The 19,288-nt window shown below is 42.5% G+C and overlaps 1 protein-coding gene across 5 annotated transcripts in view; it reads right to left on the bottom strand.

The window, feature by feature from the left end:
- Positions 1-19,288, bottom strand: part of lypd6b (LY6/PLAUR domain containing 6B) — a 192,140-nt gene that overhangs the window by 12,592 nt on the left and 160,260 nt on the right. For 4 of the 5 annotated variants that reach the window (XM_043694137.2, XM_043694136.2, XM_043694140.2 and 1 more), the window contains 2 exons: positions 10,096-10,247; positions 7,079-7,177 (listed from right to left, as the gene is read on the bottom strand). In XM_043694137.2, coding sequence (XP_043550072.1) covers positions 7,079-7,177; positions 10,096-10,210 — 214 coding nt within the window. In that variant the 5' untranslated portion in view covers positions 10,211-10,247. Of the gene's footprint in view, positions 1-7,078; positions 7,178-10,095; positions 10,248-13,674; positions 13,695-19,288 lie in introns of those variants that run through there. The other variant, XM_043694141.2, reaches the window with a different exon arrangement.

The raw sequence follows: 19,288 nt of genomic DNA, 5'->3' as shown, positions 1-19,288 counted from the left end.
TTACTGAGATACAGGCTACTAAACTAGATGGGATTGAGGTCACAAGGAGGACATGTTAGCAATTCTGGAAAAATAAAAATAGATAAGTCCCCTGAGCCGGATGGGGTTTAGTTTAGGATTCTCCAGGAAGGCAGGGAGGACATTGCAGAGACTTTGGCTTTGATCTTTATGTTGTCATTGCCTACAGGAATAGTACAGAAGACTGGAGGATAGCAAATGTTGTCCCCTTGTTCAAGAAGGGAAGTAGAGACAACCCTGGTAATTATAGACCAGAGAGCCTTACTTTGGTTGTGGGTAAAGTGTTAGAAAAGGTTATAAGAGATAGGATTTATAATCATCTAGGAAGGAATAAGTTGATTACGATAGTCAACATGGTTTTTCGAAGGGTTGGTCGTGCCTCACAAACCTTATTCTTTGTGAAAGTGATCAAGCAGGTGGATGAGGGTAAAGTGGTTGATGTGGTGCACATGGATTTCAGTAAGGCATTTAATAAGGTTCCCTACAGTAGGCTATTGCACAAAATACAGAGTTTTGGGATTGAGGGTGATTTAGTGGCTTGGATCAAAAATTGGATTGCTGAAAGAAGACAGAGGGTGGTGGTTGATGGGAAATGTTCATCCTGGAGTTCAGTTACTAGTGGCATACTGCGAGAATCTGTTTTGGGGCCACTGCTGTTTGTCATTTATATAAATGACCTGGATGAGGGCGTAGAAGGATGGGTTAGTAAATTTGTGGATGACACTAAGGTCAGTGGTGCTGTGGATAGTTCCGAAGGATGTTGGAGATTACAGAGAGACATAGAAAAGCTGCAGAGCTGGGCTGAGAGGTGGCAAATGGAGCTTAATGTGGAAAAATGTGAGGTGGTTTACTTTGGAAGGAATAATAGGAATAAAGAGTACTTGCCTTTTGGTAAGATTCTTGGTAATGTAGATGATCAGAAAGATCTCGGTCTCCATGGACATAGATCCCTGAAAGTTGCCACCCAGTTGATAGGGTTGTTAAGAAGGCATATGGTGTGTTAGCTTTTATTGGTAGAGAGACTGAGTTTCGAAGCCATGAGGTCATGCTGCAGCTGTACAAAACTCTGGTGTGTGACCACAACTGGCATATTGCGTACAGTTCTGGTCCCCGCATTATAGGAAGGATGTGGAAACTTGGAAAGGGTGCAGAGGAGATTTACTAGGATGTTGCCTGGTATGGAGGAAGGTCTTATGAGGAAAGGCTGAGGGAATTGAGGCTGTTTTTGTTGGAGAGAAGAAGGTTGAGAGGTGACTTAATTGAGACACATAAGATAATCAGAGGGTTAGCTTGGATGGACAGTGACAGCCTTTTTCTTCAGATGGTGATGGCTAGCACAAGGGGACAGAGCTTTAAGTTGAGGGGTGATAGATATAGGACAGATGTCAGACGTGGTTTCTTTACTCAGAATGTTACTCAGAATGTAGGAGGGGTGTGGAATGCTCTGCCTGCAACAGTAGTAGACTCGCAACCTTTAAGGGCATTTAAATGGTCAATGGATAAACATATGGATGATAATGAAATAGTGTAGGTTAGATGGACTTCAGAATGGTTCCACAGGGCAGTGCAACATCGAGGGCTGAAGGGCTTGTACTGCGCTGTAATGTTCTATGTTCTATGTAGAACATTACCTGAGTGTTGTGATTAACTGTCGAATGTGTGATGCTGGAAAAGCATAGCAGGTCAGGCAGCATTTGAGGAGCAGGAGAATCAATGCGTCAGGCATAAGTCCTTCATCAGGAATGGAGCTTGTGGGCTGGAGGGCTGAGAAATAAATAGCAGGGGGATGGGGCTGGGGGAAGGTAGCTGAGAATGCAATAGGTAGATGAATGTGGAGGAGAAGGTGATAGGTTGGAGAGGAGGGTGGAGCAGATAGCTGGGAATGGTGATGGACAGGTCAAAAGGGTGATGCAAAGTTGGAAGCTTGGCACTGGGAAAAGGTGGGAGGAGAAGAAATGAGGAAACTGGTGAAATTCACTGGCGAAATCCAACTTGGTGCCATCCTGCTCCTCGGATGCTGCCTGACCTACTGTGCTTTTGCAGCACCAAACTCTCGACTCTGATCTCCAGCATCTGTAGTCATAGAATCATAGAGGTGGACAGCACGGAAACAGACCCTTTGGTCCAACTCATCCACGCCGACTAGAAATCCTACCACAATCTAGTCCCACCTGCCAGCACCCGGCCCATATCCCTCAAACCCTTCCTATTCACATAGCCATCCAAATGCCTTTTAAAAGTTTCAATTGTACCAGCCTCCACCACTTCCAGGAGCAGCTCATTCCATACACATACACCCTCTGCTGGAAAAGGTTGCCCCTTAGGTCCCTTTTAAATCTTTCCCCTCTCACTCTGCTAAGACTTGCTTTCCCAAAATGCAGCACCTCGCATTTATCTAAATTAAACTCCAACTGCCACTTCTCCTCACTGCCTCCCTAATATAAGAAAACGAAAATAGAAATTGCTGGAAAAGCTCAACAGGTCTGTCCACATCTATGGAGAGAAATCAGTGTTAACTTTGTGAGTCCAGCGACCCATCCTCAGAACTGATAGTAGCTCAGAAAATGGCTGTTTATATACAGAAGATAGGGTGGGGGAGGGGGTAAGGAGTAAACAATAGCTGGGAAGAGAGGCTAAAGAGAGAGAAGGAGATAAGAACTATGTCCAGTTCTAGTCACCACATTAGCAAAAGGATGTGGATGCTTTGGAAAGGGTGCAGTGGAGGTTCACCAGGATGTTGCCTGATATGGAGGAGAGGTTAAGTAGATTAGTATTATTTTAATTGGAAAGAAGAGTGTTGAGGGGGAACCTGATTGAGGCCTACAAAATCATGAAAGGTGTAGACAGGGTAGATAGCAAGAAGCTTTTTCCCAAAGTGGATGATTCAATTACTAGGGGTCACGAGTTCAAAGTGAGAGGGGAAACATTTAAGGGAGATATATGTGGAAAGTTCTTTACGCAGAGAGTGGTGGATGCCTAGGATTGCCAGTGGAGGTGGTAGGAGCAGAAATGATAGCTTCATTTAAGACGTATCCAGTCAGATACATGAATGGGCAGGGAGCAAGGGGATACAGATCTTTAGAAAATAGGCGGCAGGTTTAGATAGAGGATCTGGATCAGCGCAGGCTTGGAGGGCTGAAGGGCCAGTTCCTGTGCTGTATTGTTCTTTGGTCTTTGTTCTTAATAGTAGGACAGACAAAGGCATGGATAATGAACTGGCGAGGAGGGGGAATAGCTATTAATGGAAACTGTTAGTGGCTAACAATGGGTTGTGTGTAATAGCAGACTATGTGATGAAAAGCCTGGTGTGCAGGGGTAGGGGCTAGGACATGGGAGAGCTCAAGCCCTAAAGTTATTGAACTTGATATTGAATCCATAGGGCTGTAGTGTCCCCAAGCAGAAAATGAGGTGCTGTTCTTCCAGCTTGCGCTGAGCTTCACTGGATCACTGCAGCAAGCCTACCACAGAGATGTTGGCCAGGGGACAGGGGTGGGGGGGGAGGTGTTGAAGTGGCTGGCAACAAGACGTTCTGGGTCTTTTCTGCAGACAGAATGCAAGCGTTCTGCAAAGCAGTCACCCAGTCTACACTTGGTTTTCCCCAATGTAGAGGAGACCACATTGTGAGCAGCAAATTGAATGAAGTGCAGATAAAGCACTGCTTCATCTGGAAGGTGTGTTTGGGCTCTTGAAAACTTCCCAAAATATCTCATCCTTTCAACACACATCCCGTAAAGGCATATTCATTAATTCGATCATAGACTGCAATCAGTATATACTTTTCTGAAACAAAAAAGCTTTTCTTCTAAAAATACAGATGTCAAAAGACCATTCTGACAGTTGACAAGAATCAGTGAATGTTTGCAATTCTCACAGACTCAAGAGTCTCAAGACTCCATGAAATTCCTAAGAAAATGGCCATAGGTGGGATGTCTCCACTGGGGTGGCACAGGGAGCCAGATTTGATTTCACCCTCATGCAACTGTCTGTGTGGAGTTTTTGCATTCTCCCTGTACCTGTTTTCGTTTCCTTTGGGTGCTCCAGTTTCCTCCCACAGTCCAAAGATGTGGAATGGTAGATGGATTGGCCAACTAAACTGCCCACAGTCTCCAGGGATATGTACACTAGTGAGTTAGCTATGGGAAATGCAGGGTTGCAAGGATGGGGTGGATCTGAGTAGGATGCTCTTTGCAGGGTCAATGTGGACTTGATAGGCCAAATGGCCTGTCTCCACACTGTAGGAATTCTATGAATAGACATGCTCAGGTGAAATCATTTGTGGAATTCATACTTCCTAACATTTATGGATTCAGCAATCTATGGACTACTACACTCACTGTCTCTTGGCCTGAAATTTTACACCGTTGCAGAAAAACCATAATTTAAATCATAATCATAAGTTAAATCATAAGTAGATGTGAGTGGGTACCATACATTCCCTGTTGTGTACCAAGGATCACATATATAAATGATGTAGATGAGAATATAGAAATCATGGTTAGTAAGTTTGCAGACGACACTAAAATTGCTGGCATAGTAGATAGTGAAGAACGTTTCCTAAGATTACAAAGGGATCTTGATCAAATGCGTCAATGGGCTGAAAAATGGCAGATGATGTTCAATCTGGATAAATGTGAGGTATTGCATTTTTGTACAACAAACAAGGCCGTACAGTTAATGGTAGGGCCTTGGGTAGTGTTGTACAGCAGATGGACCTAGGGGTGCAGGTACTTAATTCTTTGAAGTTTGCAACAAATATAAACAAGGTATTTATAAAGACATTTGGTACGCTTACCTCTATTGCTCATTCCTTTGAGTATCGGAGTGGGAAAGTCATGTTGAGGATGTACAGGACATTAGTGAGGCCTCTTCTGGAATACTGTGTCCATTTCTGGTCTCCCAGTTATAGGAAGGATATTATTAAGCTGGAGAGCGTTCTAAAGAGATTTACCAGGATATTGCTGGGTGTGGAAGGTTTGAGTTATAAAGAAAGGCTGGATAGGCTGGGACTTTTTCCACTAGAGCATAGGAGTTGGAGAGGTGACCTGATGGAAATGTATAAAATAATTAGAGGTATGGATAGAGTTACTAGTAATTGCCTTTTCCCTCGGATGGGGGATTTCAAGTCTGGGGGCACATTTTTAAGGTTAGAGGAGAGATTTAAAAAAGACGTGACAGGAAATTTTTATAACACAGAGGGTGATTCATGTGTGGAATGAACTTCCTCATGAAGTGGTGGATGTGTGTACAATTACAACATTGAGAACATAGAGACGGACAGCACAGAACAGACCCTTTGGCTCACAACGTTGTGCCGAGGTTTCATCCTAATGTAAAATATAGTAACTTAACCTATGCACCCCTCAACTCACTGCTATCCATGTGCATGTCCAGCAGTTGCTTAAATGTCCCCAATGACTCTGCTTCCAACACCACAGCTGGCAATGCATTCTATGCATTCACAACTCTCTGCATAAAGAATCCAACTCTGACGTTTCCTTTATACCTTCCTCCTAATATCTTCAAACTATGACTCCTCGTACCAGTCAATCCTAGGGAAAAGTCTCTGGCTATTGACTCTATCTATTCCACTCATTATTTTGTATACCTCGATCAGGTCTCCTCACTTCCTCCTTCTCTCCGGAGAGAAATGTCCGAGCTTATTCAACCTTTCTTCATAAGGCAAGACCTCCAATCCAGGCAGCATCCTGGTAAACCTTCTTTGCACCCTCTTCAAAGCCTCTGTATCTTTCCTATAGTAGGGTGACCAGAACTGGACACAATATTCCAAGTGTGGTCTCACCAGGGACTTGTAGAGCTGCAGCGAAACCTCGCGGCTCTTAAACTTGATCCCCCTGTTAATGAAAGCCAAAACACCATATGCTTTCTTAACAACCCTATATAAAGACATTTGGATGGATACATAAATAGGAAAGGTTTGGAGGGATTATGGACTAGGAGCAGGTAGGTGTGATGAGTTTAGTTTGAGATTATGTTCAGTATAGACTGGTTGGACCGAAGGATCTGTCTTCGTGCTGAATGACTCTATGACTTTATGACCAAAACTGAATCAAAAACAGAAATTGCTGGCAAAGGTATGGCAGCATCTGTGGGAAGAAACCAGAGGTAAAGCTTTGACCTGTTTCAGATGAAGCAGATTTTTATTTTATGACCAAAACCCAGATAAAGAATCTTTTGCCCCAAGAAACCCAGTGATAAGTTGGTCAGTCTGCAAATGATGCCAAAAGAAACAGGGGCAGCACGAGCAGAAACATCTCTGCCTTTAAATATTGTAAGGTGCCCAAACCTGTTCCTTTTCAAGTCTACCCATGTAGAAAACAGAGCTCCTATTAATATGGTTGCCTAAGCAACTAACTTTGCAACTTGCTGAAAAATCCATTTCTTTGGGTTGAGTGATGTGTGATTGACGTATAGAGTTATATTTTCAGAGTGAATACAGTAAGAAATAACGCTCTTCATTTAAATTTTCAAAAGATAATTTGCTGGTTATTCAAATTGACTGTACATTCGGGGCTAAAGAAACATACACTTTCTTTTTGAAGGCAATGCTCATTGATAGTTAGGGAACAGGTTCATCCGTTCACTCTCAACATTATCCATAACACACAGAACACAAGAAAAAGATTAAACTGCAGAACAATGGTTGCCAACAGTAAACAATCAATATTTACACTTCAATACAAATGATTATTTCCTCAAAAAGCCTAACTATGTTTTGTAATAGCAGTTGGCTCAATGTTAGCATTTGTTATCTATAACTTAAAACATTGAACAAAATAATTTAAACAAACAACAGAACGATACACGATTGCTTGAATTACCAGTTGATAAATACCGTGTAAAAATAAAACATCCTGTCACACTGACTGACTTATTGGAGTCTTATTTAATTGTTCAAAGTAAAACAAATAGTTACTGCTTTTGAAACAAACCATTTACAAAAGAAACCTTTAGATTATCAATCAGATCTTAAGCTGTAAAATCTCCCATAAGAAGACTGGTGAATTCAACAATCACATCCATTTTGCTAAAAGATACTCACGCTGTGGGCACCATTTGTCTTCAGCCCATCTGTTACACTCATAATTGTTCAAAGCATTGTTGCAAGTGAAGCACTTGAAGCTGTTTGGAAATGGAGTCGCTGTGGAAAAGAGAGGAAGTTCAGGATATTGGGGCCAGCTAATCATTCTGCAGGACAAACAAGGTATCAAGAGTGCTACAAGCCAGTGCCAAGATGATTGATATCTTCCATAAAGACTTTTGACCAGCACTGAATAAAACAAGCCAGAGGTTTTGTATCACTGGATTGAAAACTATTTTGAATGAAACACTTTCCCCAGACTACGGTGAGTGAATGGGAAGGTATTACTTGCACCACAACTGTATCACTCTGGTGTAGTTGCTTCCTTTGTTTTACTGTAGTTAGAGTGCAAATCTAGAGAAAGGCCTGATCTGATAACAGAGCTAAGAAAAGTGCCATTCCCAGCAGGAGGCAGTCTTCAGTTTCTTTGGGTCCAGGCCTAGATTCGACAAGCAACAAATACCTAACTCGAGGAAAGGCTATACTGCGGCAGGACAGATGCTGCCAGACCTGCTAATTTTCACCAGCACTTTATATATTTCATTTGTTTATATTTCAGATTTCCAGCATCCATGGTGTATTTTGTTTTTACATAATGCTACCTATTGTCCCCAGAGATTTAATGTTGAAACTTTATTGCTGGAACAGCACAGCAGGTCAGGCAGCATCCAGGGAACAGGAGATTCGACGTTTCGGGCAAAGGGCCTGTGCCCGAAACGTCGAATCTCCTGTTCCCTGGATGCTGCCTGACCTGCTGTGCTGTTCCAGCAATAAAGTTTCAACTTTGATCTCCAGCATCTGCAGACCTCACTTTCTCCCAGAGATTTAATGCATGGGCAGTATTTTTATTTTCACCATTGTGAAATAACAACAAGGAAAATGAAATTATATGTAAATAATGAACAGAGAGTGAACATTCGTCGGGGAACTTACCATGAAAATACTCAACCAATGTCATATTGCTCCCAAGGATCTAGATTGCAGACGTCTTATGATCCCTCACTGAAACACAGTACTTTTGATCACTAATAAATAGCTCCAGATTCAGACAAGATGGCTTCAATCAAAATCTATAAAGGAGACTTTAAAGGCGATTTCACTGTATTCAGCACTTACAGTTTGACAGGAGTAAAAATGAAATATCCAGTCACTGTGTGAGTTCTTTAGAAGTTGTAATGACTGCTCCAGCAACATTCAGGGCTCTAGGACATGTTGGTAATCAGCTTCAGCCAGATTGATATAGGTATACGTTATAATGTGGAAGGTGATTCTAAGCAACTGTGTAAGTCATGGAATCATAGAAATGTACAGCACGGAAACAGAGCCTTTGGTCCAACTCATCCATGACAATCAGATATCCTAAATTTATCTCCTCTCATTTGCCAGCATTTGGCCCATATCCCTCTAAACCTTTCCTATTCATGTACCTATCCAGATGTTGTAATTGTACCAGCCTCCATTACTTCCTCTAACACTCATTCCATACACGCACCACCCTCTGCATGATAAATTTACCCACTAACTGTGGATGCTGGGAATCAGAAACAAAAACAGAAATTGCTGGAAAAGCTCAGCAGGTCTGGCAGCATCTGTGGAGAGAGGTAGAGAGAACTCAATGTTAATCCACAGATGCTGCCAGACCTGCTGAGCTTTTCCAGCAATTTCCGTTTTTGTTGTTATTGTTATTGAAAAAGTTACCCTTCGGGTCTTTTTAAAATCTTTCCCCCCTGACCTTAAACCTATGCCCTTGAGTTTTGGACTCCCCCCACCCTAGGAAAAAGACCTTGGCTATTTACCGTATACATGCCCCTCATGATTTTATAAATCTCTCTATAAGGTCACCTCTGAGCCTCCAATGCTACAGGGAAAAAAGCCCCAGCCTATTCAGCCTCTCCCTCTAGCTCAAACCCTGCAATCCTAATAAATGTTTTCTGCACCCTTTCAAGTTTAACAACATCCGTCCTCCAGCAGGGTGACCGGCATTGTACACAGTATTCTTAATGTGGCCTCACCAACATCCTGGACAGCTGCAACATAACATCCTAATTCCTATACTCAATGTTCCAAATAATGAAGGCAAGTGTAGTCAATTAAGAAATGAAATCAAATCAAATTAATGCCATTGATCAGACACAAAATAGATTTTTCCAGTCTTCCTGAAAGCCCCCAGCCTGTGACATTGGGATTACAGCTGTGGCTGGATGATGATGACCAGTGCTCCAATATCACTTTGAGGGCCCTCAGAGTTTCCTAAACGCATTTAACAATGGTGGTCTGCTGGTGGTTTCTATTACAAATGTCTTGAAAGTGCTAAGAGAATGCCTCACTTTGGTTGCAGGCCATTCTCTTTTTTGTTTGTAATAACAGGCTACAGCTCCTTCAATGGCGGAAGGTTTCCTTTGGCTCTCCAGCTTTGAGAACTCTTCCACCTTCATTATTTGGAAAATCCAATCAAAGTCCGTTTCCTGTTCCCAATATAGTGTGGGGTTGCCAACAGCATATCAGGAGAAAGTGAGAACTGCAGATGCTGGAGCTCAGAGTCAAGAGTGTGGTGCTGGAAAAGCACAGCAGGTCAGGCAGCATCCGAGGAGCAGGAGAGTTGATGCTTCAGGCAAGAGCCCTTCATCGGGAATGAGGCTGTGAGCCGAGTGGGTGGAGAAATAGATGATCTGGGGGTGCAGTGAGAGAGAGAGACTCACTGAGATCCTTGTAGACAGAAGAGGAGAATTTCTTCAAGGGAGGCATCCTTGGAAGAGGTTTTGCATTAAGGTTAAAATCAACTTGGAGAAAGTGAGGACTGCAGATGTTGGGAGATCAAAGTCGAGAGAGGGGTGCTGGAAAAGCGCAGCAGGTCAAGCAGTAGCCGAGGTGCAGGAGAATCAATGTATCACCCTGAGGTAGCAGATTCAACCCAAAACAAGAAGATGTTGCAATGCCAAAAATATCCACCACTCTGTGCGGTTGTCAGAATTACTTACGGGACATTGGTGGCCTCACGTTATGAAAGTTGACATTTCTGGTGAACACTCGATCCACAAGGAGGATAAGGAGCTGGATGAGGACAACTCTTGCAGGATAGTGAGTTATGGGCATAGTATCTGGCAATATCAACGAGGATTAGCAAGTGCACCTACAAGAAAAAGAAAACACCGCATCTTAATGGAGTTCATTTCTATAAATAAGAAACTCGCTTCTGGAGGATTTACTCCTGTTAGCACGCAGAATTTCGGTTTTCTATTCCACTTTTCCTTGCCCTGAATGGGCAGGGAGCTTGTTGAGGTTGCAGTGATTTATGAGCCAGCTGGAAAGGCAGAGACCTGTGATCCTCTTCTGCACTGCCCACCAAACAAAACGCTGTGTACTTGGGGATCATTGAGGGAGCCAAGCAACACTTTCTATTGACAGTACTAACTGCTGTATTTCAGTAAGTAAATATGTTTTTATTTCATTCATTTATAGGATGTGGGCATTGCCGGCTAAGCCAGCACTTATTGCCCCTACCTACTTCCTCTTGAGAAGAAGATGGGGACCTACCTCTTGAACTGCTGCAGTCCATTTGGTATCTGTAGACCACAATGATGCATATGGTTATATGTGGCCTTGATGCCAAGGGTAGTCACTCTCGCCTCATCTCTGAATTCAGCTCCTTTGTTCATGTTTGAACCAAGGCTGGAATGAGGGCAGGAGTTGAGTGCCCTGGTGGAACACCAACTGGGCAGCAGTGAATAGATTATTGCTAAGGAAGTGCTGCTTGATAGCACTTTTGATGATAACTTCCATCACTTTTCTAATGATCAATTAGATCCTTACTAACCCAAACCACCATTGAAAATCTACTGTCATGATCCCAGCAAATGGCAAAACTGGAATAGGCAGAAGACAGAGAGAAACTTGGCATCAATTGTCCATTTAACATTTTTTTTTACATAATCCACTTCTGCAACATACATGACAACTGACCAAAGTGCTTAAATTTAATTTTAATGCCATATGTCTAACTTTGTGTTGACTTGTTGATGAGCTGCCATTGAAAGAGCTTTGATAAATTGGGCAGGGATGAACAATAAAGCAATTTATATCGTAAAGAAGAGTGAGGCTGCCTGGTGCTGTGAGTATTTCAGTCACAAATGCTGTATTGCATTGGCTGCTGCTGGGGTTCAATGGACACATTGGGGTGGGAGAGAAGTCAATGCAGTGACTGTAACAAGGTCAGCCAGATGGATCTCATAGAAAATGAGTTTCCTGATTGGGGCTGTTAATCTGGTCCAATCAGGAATCCCTGGCTGACAAGATACAAATAGGAGTGTCTCCCCCTCCAACTCTGTTTTGATTTAGTCCCTATCCTCCCCTTCACTGTTTTGATCACACAGCACTGCCCTTTGATGTGAAGGGCAGTGCTTGTCACTGGCCACCCGGGTGTTTTCCTATCTTCCTGGTGGTGGAAATTGAATAAAGATTGGTGCACTTTGTGTCTTTCACTGTGTCTCACACCTGCACACACACACAATGGGTGCTGGGGGAAAAAAAATAATAAGCACTACCGCAGTTAGGTGGTAGTGTGGGGGTTAAAGGAAAAAAAAATAAACAGAAGCGTTAAGCACTACCGCAGTTAAGCGGTAGTGTGGGGGTTAATAAAAAAAATTTAAGAGAAAAGAAAAAAAATACAAATAGGAGTGTCTCCCCCTCCAACTCTGTTTTGATTTAGTCCCTATCCTCCCCTTCACTGTTTTGATCACACAGCACTGCCCTTTGATGTGAAGGGCAGTGCTTGTCACTGGCCACCCGGGTGTTTTCCTATCTTCCTGGTGGTGGAATTTGAATAAAGATTCGTGCACTTTGTGTCTCTCACTATGTCTCACACCGACACACACACACCATGGTGCTGGGTAAAAATAAGCACTACCGCAGTTAGGTGGTAGTGTGGGGGTTTAATTTTTAAAAAAAAGGAAAAAAAAAGAAAAAATAAAGAAACAGGGAGAAAGGGCAGTGTTTGTCACTGGCCACCCGGGTGTTTGCCTATTGTGAGTGTATGTGCAAGGACTCTCCTTGAAGGGGACTATCCCTGGACTAGCTGCCCTACAGAGAAAAAAAAACAAATAGGAGTGTCAGAGGTTCTGTTCATTCTGACAGCTAGCTCTGAGGGACTTAGTTCAGTGTCAAGACCTTTCCACAAGTCAATAAAGGGTGATTTGGTGATGGTATACTGGCCTCTGTGGAGTTATTTCAGGTAGGGTTGCCAACTGTGACGAAATATACTCCTGGAGGTTATCACATGATTTGTCTCCAACCCCCAGCCATTGGTTGGCCAATCCTTGCAAAGCACTGCCTTCCTGCAGCAATTGGAAAGCAGAGAGATTCATTCCCCAATTGGTGCCAGACTGAAAATAGAGGCTTTTCCTCCCAGTTTCAATATTTTTGCATCTAGTACAGACTGTCCCTGGTTGTAAATGGGTTCCATTCATGAGTTTCTGTTTGCAAATCCATTTGTATGCTATTTGGAACACAATGCAGGATAAAGTAGATATTTGTAAATACAGGAAATTTTAAATATGTTGGATCTTTAAAGTTACATCCTTGTATGGAATCAGATTTCTAAGTATAAGCATTCATAAGTCAGATATCATAAATCAGGGACTACTCATAAAAAGAAACATTCAAAGAAAATTACAAAAAACACAATCTTTTAATGTTGCAATGAATTTTCTTCAAAGTTGCACTCAGCAGACATCAAGAGGCCTCGGGAGAAAGTGAGAACATAGCATTGAGATCGAGGCTCATCCTTGATCAGATTGAATGCAGCGCAGTTTTGAAGAGCCAAATGCCTACTCCTGTTCTTAGTTTCTACGTCTCAGTGTCCTGTAGGTTAATAACTGGAGGGTTAGCAATTCACATTAGGAGAGGGGAGAATCAACTAACTAGCACTGTGATTCTTCTGGTATTCTAAACATGAGCTTAATTAAAAATCAAAAATGATTTTGCATTTGCAGACAAGTGTTTACTTTGATTCTAAATCTTCAAGTTTGCTAATTCTATCCTATTTATCCACTATTAATACAGAGAGAATGGATTCACGAACATGCAGGGAGATCAGTCAGAATTAAAGGCGAATGTTTAAAACGTTTTGTATTCAGTTTTCAAATAGACAGATTTTCATTATATTAGAAATTGGTTAATCCAACCCATTATTATATCTTTGTTCACTGGATATTTCTTATGTATAATTTAAAAATTGCAATGGGATTACAGTTGATTCATAACCACATGTTATTACAATTATATGGTTTAGAAGATTGTTATGTTTTGAGACTGTGTCTTTAATTTACGATAAAAAGAAGTCAGGCAGATAAAAAGTTTGCCCAACACCAAACCTGGGTGTTTTAATTGTTAGAAATTAAAGGGGATTCAGGTTATTTTACTGACAAGACAGTACAAGGTAATTATGCTTGGAGACAATGGCAGCAGCTTGTGTGCTAACAGTGAGTGTGACTATGAGTGTCCAAAGTCTCAGAAAAAAAGTTGAAGATGTTGGGTTATAAACAGTTGTGCTTTAAACTTACCATTTTTATAATTCTCTGATTCCCCTTGGCTTGTCCATCATCTGCAAAACGCAGTTCAGGAATATTGTGCATATCATCTACAAGAGGCATGTAGCAAGTCACCAAGGTTCTCCTGGTGGCACAAACCACAAACTCTACTATCTAGAAAGATCAGTCATGACTTGGAGATGCTGGTGTTAGAGACTGGAGTGTGCAAAATTACAAATCACACAACACCAGGTTAGAGTCCAACAGGTTTAATTGGAAGCACTAGCTTTCGGAGCACTGCTCCTTTGTCAGGTGAAGGAGTAGCGCTCTGAAAGCTAGTGCTTCCAATTAAACCTGTTTGACTCTAAGCTGGTGTTGTGTGATTTTTAACTTAGAAAGATCAGAGCAGCACATGCAAAGGAGTATCCCCAAGTGACACCTCATCCTGATTTGATACTATTCCTTCACTGTTACTGGGTTAAAAATCCTGAAATTCCTTTCCTAACAGCACTATGACTGTACTTGCATCGAATAGACTGCAGTAGTGTCAAAGATGGAAGCCAACATCCTATGAAAGGATGAAAAAAACGGTTGTGCTCTGGAATTTAAAGTAAAAGTTGCATACAGAAATAGTGCTTAATCAATATTGAATTCAGCTTGCTACAGTAAAATGTCTTCAAGTGTGACATCTTGTCATGTCCTCCATTAATTAATTCACTGGAAGTTTAAATGTTTAAAAGTTATTGGTCTCCAGATATTATATGCAAAAAGCAAACTCTGTGTGTAAACAATGGTCTTTGTGTGCAGTACTTATCAGATCTTCATTGCTCTGTGCAACTTCATGTCTGGACATCCTGTGAAAATGCTTACATGCAGAATTAAAACTGAATTGATTCAAATTCCTAACATTATCAGCTCTCAAGTCCAACTTCTACGTATTAAATAAATTAGTTCAACAGGCATAATGAAAACCCCTCCTGTTTCTTTGATCAGCTTGGAACATCTAGAAAACATTCTTTTCTAAGGCATTGCAAATTGCCCTCTATTACTATTTCCCCCAGGTATTTTTTAAAAGAAATGTTCATGGAATGTGGCTGGGCCAGCATTTATTGCCCGACCTTAACTGTTCTTTGAAAAATAATGGTGAGTCACTTTTCAACCACCGCAATCCATTTGGTGTAGGCACATTCACAGAGCTGTTAGGGAAAGCAACACTAAAGGAATGACGATATTTTTCCAATTGAGGACGGTGAATGGCTTGCAAGGGAACTTCCAGGTGATAAAATTCCTATGTATCTGCAGTCCTAATCCTTCTAGATAATAATGGCCATGGGTTTGGAATATGCTTTTAAACTTCCAGTGAATTAATTAATGGAGGACATGACAAGATGTCACACTTGAAGACATTTTACTGAATTATTGCTGTGCAACTTGTAAATGGTACGCAGGGTGAATACTGTGCAACATAGCATTCTGTTTTGACACCATCACCTTGATGAGAAAGTGAGGTCTGCAGATGCTGGAGATCAGAGCTGGAAATGTGTTGCTGGAAAAGCGCAGCAGGTCAGGCAGCATCCAGGGAACAGGAGAATCGACGTTTCGGGCGTAAGCCCTTCTACCATCACCTTGATAACTTGTTAATACAGAGGAACCTCGATTATTTGAACGAGATGGGCGGGGACAATTTCGTTCGGGTAACTGATTATTCGGTTAATTGATTTCCTCTGGGGCTCGGACTTTTCTGTGAAGTTTGCTCCTCGTTCAGGAGACAAGGCAGCAGCACACTGCGCACGAGCCCCCGCCTCCACCCCCGTCCCAAACCCGTGCCCGCCCCCCCCAACCCCGTCCACCCCCACCCTGCCCCCAACACTGTCCGTACCCCAAACCCTGTCCGCCCCCCAATACTACCCCCACTCCACCCACAACCTCATCTGCCTCCATCCATCTCTCCATCCACCCCTGCCCCTGCCCGCCCCCAACCCTGTCCAACACTGCCCTCACCTGCCCCACCCCCCCATCCACCCCCACCTACCGTCCAACCCCAGTCTGCTACCCCCCTCCCCAGGCAGCCGGACTGGACACCAACAGTAAGACTGCTGCTGCCTTTGGGGGGTAAGTCTCCAAATAGCGCACACACCTTTTTACTGCAACTTTTTGACAGGTTCCACCTTTGCCCTGTACAGGACAATGTTGGAGAGATTATCTGGGGAAGGGGGTTTAGGATACACCCCTGTGTAGAACTCCTGGGAAAGTGTGGGGAGAGGGAGAGCGGGATGGTGGTCAGTCATTTGGAGATGGTGCCTGGACTCCTATCGATGTCCAGGACTGTTCTTGGCAGCATTTCAGTGAGCCAAGTTCATTTTTAGTCATTCTATCTGTAAACAAAAGATGCGATCAGGGTTGATACAGCTCTTTGACATAATGTTTCTATCAGGACCTTGAGATCCCCTTCGGATAATCTGAACTTTGGATACTTGATATTCGAATAATCAAGGTTCCTCTGTATCACTTTACCTTTATTAGTTTGTATAGATTTGGTTTACTTGTTACATTGGTTAGACTCTTGTCATGTGACTTATATCTTTCATGTCATCCCAGCTATTTGGTTTATCTCTAGTATCACTTTATTGTTGACTATTAATAATAATCCTTCTGCCGCAATTAATCAGATCACAGGTCATCCCTTCACTTGCTATTCAGCTGTTGACATTTTACTCACACTGTCTGACACTTTTGATCACCTGCAAAGACTTGTTATTCAGTCTGTCAACACTCAACTCACACCATTTTGTATTATCCTTTGACATTCTTAATTACCCGGAATTATCTTGCAATGATTTCTCTGCCCATAAATTCTGTGTCTGTGTGCTTCCCTCCACTTCACCTGACAAAGGAGCAGTGCTCTGAAAGCTTGTGATTTAAAATAAACATGTTGGACAATAATCTGGTGTTGTGTGACTTCTGACCTTGTGTATCAGTGGTTAATAGAAGAGCTGAATATTATTTAAACAGAGAAAAACTGTAGAAAGCTGCAGAAGAGAGAGAATTGGGGGTCTTGCTCCATGAATCACAAAAAGCTAGCAAAAAGTCTTGCTAATAGCGTACATGGCCACAGCCTGAAAACTGTGAACCGTTTTAAGACCATCTTCTAAGGCGAGATATGCTGGAATCAGAGGCAGTTTACTCAGCTGATCCCAGATATGGACAGAATCTATTTTTAATTCATTTTGCGGGATATGGGTGCCGCTGGCTGGGCCAGCATTTTATTGCCTATCCCTTGTTGCCCTTGAGAGGTGGTGGTGAGCTGCCTTCTTGACCGCTGCAGTCCACCTGCTCTGGGTTGACCCACAATGCCATTAGGGAGAGAATTCCAGGATTTTGCCACAGCACCAGTGAAAGAACAACAATGTATTTCCAAGTCAGGGTGGTGAGTGGCTTGGAGGGGAACTTGAAGGTGGTGGTGTTCCCATGAATCTGCTTCCCTTGTCCTTTTAAAAGGAAGGGGTTGTGGGTCTGGAAGGTACTGTTTGAGGATCTTTGATGAATTTTCTTATGAGAAGAATTTGAGTAGCTTAGGCAAGAACTCAGAGTCATAGACTCATGCTGCATGGAAATAGAACCTTCAGTCCAACTCGTCTGTGACATCCAGACATCCCAATCTGACCTTGTCCCCATTTGCGAGCATTTCGCCCATATCCCTTTAAACCCTTCCCATTCATATACCCATCCAGGTACCTTTAAAATGTTGTAATTGTAACTGTACCAACCTCCACCACTTCCTCTGGCAGCTTGTTCTTTATATGCACCAACCTCTGCGTTACCCCTCAGGTCCTTTTTAAATCTTTCCCCCCTCACCGTAAAACTATTCCCTCTAGTTTTAGACTCTCCCACGCTAAGAAAAAAACACCCTATCCATGCCCTCATGATTTTATAAACCTCTTTTAGGTGACCCCTCAATCTTCAGTTTGGAACAATAACAACTTTATTGAAAAATAAATGATTCTTGGGAGGCATGACAAGGTAGATGCTGAAAGATTATTCTCCCCTGTGTGACAGTCTACATACAAGGGGTTATCCAGTTAAGACAGAGACCAGGAGGAATTTCTTCTATCAGAGTGTGGTGAATGTATGGAATTCTTTATAGCAGTAGGCTGTATAGGTTGGGTCGTTAAGTGTATTTAAGGCTAAGACAGTTAAGATTTTTATCAGGAAGTGAATTATGGGTTATGGGGAGAAGGATTGTGCACACTCCTGTTAACTGAGGGTCACACTGGTTCCTAGCAAGAAAGAAGTTGAAACTCCTTGTGAAGATCTCAATGCCAGCAAAATCAAGGAACTCATTATTGACTTGCGGCGGGATGTTACTCATGCCCTCCTACAGATTAACAGCACAGAGGTGGAACGGGTGGAGAGTGTCAAACTCCTGGGAGTGGTTATCCACAAGTTTTCTTGGACTCTTCATGTGGATGCACTGGTTACAAAGGCCCAACAATGTTTCTTCTTCCTCAGGCAGCTGAGGAAATTTGGCATGACAGCGAATACCCTTGCCAAGCTTTATAGGTGCGCCATCAAGAGCATTCTGTCTGAATGTATCACTACCTGGTATGGCAACTGTACCATTCAAGATCAGAGATGGTTACAGAGCGTGATGAACTCAGCCTGGACAATCGCAAAGGCCAACCTCCTATCCATAGAATTCACCTACCAGGCCCGCTGTCAAGGAAAGGCTGCCAGCAATCTGAAAGATCCATCCCACCCTGGCAGTGTTATTCTACAATCTCTACCACTGGGGAGAAGGTACAGAAGACTGAACACCAGCCACTTTCGAAACAGTTGCTACCCTACCATTGTTAGAATACTAAATGGACTCGCAAGCACTTAATATTCGCCTGTATCTGCATTTTTGTTTTTGCTGCTGTTTATCTATTATTTGCTTACCTATGCTACTTAACTCTGTGATCTGCCTGTGTTGCTTGCAAGACAAAGCTTTTCACTGTGCCTCAGTACACGTGACAATAAATTCAATTCAATTCAATTCAGGACGTAGGTTTGCTCGCTGAGCTGGAACATTCATTTCCAGATGTTGCATCACCCTGCTAGGTAACATCTTCAGTGGGCCTTCAGGTGAAGCACTGCTGACAATTTCTGTTTTGCCTGGAGGCCCACTGAAGATGTTACCTAGTAGGGTGACAAAACGTCTGGAAATGAACCTTCCAGCTCAGCGAGCAAACCTACATTCAGAACCTCAACCTGAGCTACAAATCTTCTCAAAACTTGCTCAATTCAATTCAGATGAGCTTAAAAAGGATAGAAAAGGTAAAATGTAGATTCTCAATATTTAACTTTCATTGTCTGAATTTAATATCAGAGACATTTCATGCACTAAAACAGTTTTGCAAAGGAAGAAACATGGGCCAAAAATGGCTACTGTGATCACCTGACCACAGACTGTATCAAGCTTTGTGTAAGTAGCATAAGATAAACAACTTCGGAGCTTTAGATGCTGAAATCTGTGCTGAAAACAAAAAGTTCTTGAAATCAGAACAGGTCAGGCAGCATCTGTGGAGAGATAGCAAGCTAATGTTTCAAATCTGGATGACTGTTCTTCAGAGCTCAGGTTATATCGGAGCTAAGATATAAACAACTA

The sequence above is a fragment of the Chiloscyllium plagiosum genome, unplaced genomic scaffold, assembly GCF_037043375.1.
Source record: "Chiloscyllium plagiosum isolate Xiang-an unplaced genomic scaffold, Cpla_swu_hap1 HiC_scaffold_7, whole genome shotgun sequence".
NCBI lineage: Eukaryota > Metazoa > Chordata > Chondrichthyes > Orectolobiformes > Hemiscylliidae > Chiloscyllium > Chiloscyllium plagiosum.
This window is presented reverse-complemented; position numbering and strand designations above follow the sequence as displayed.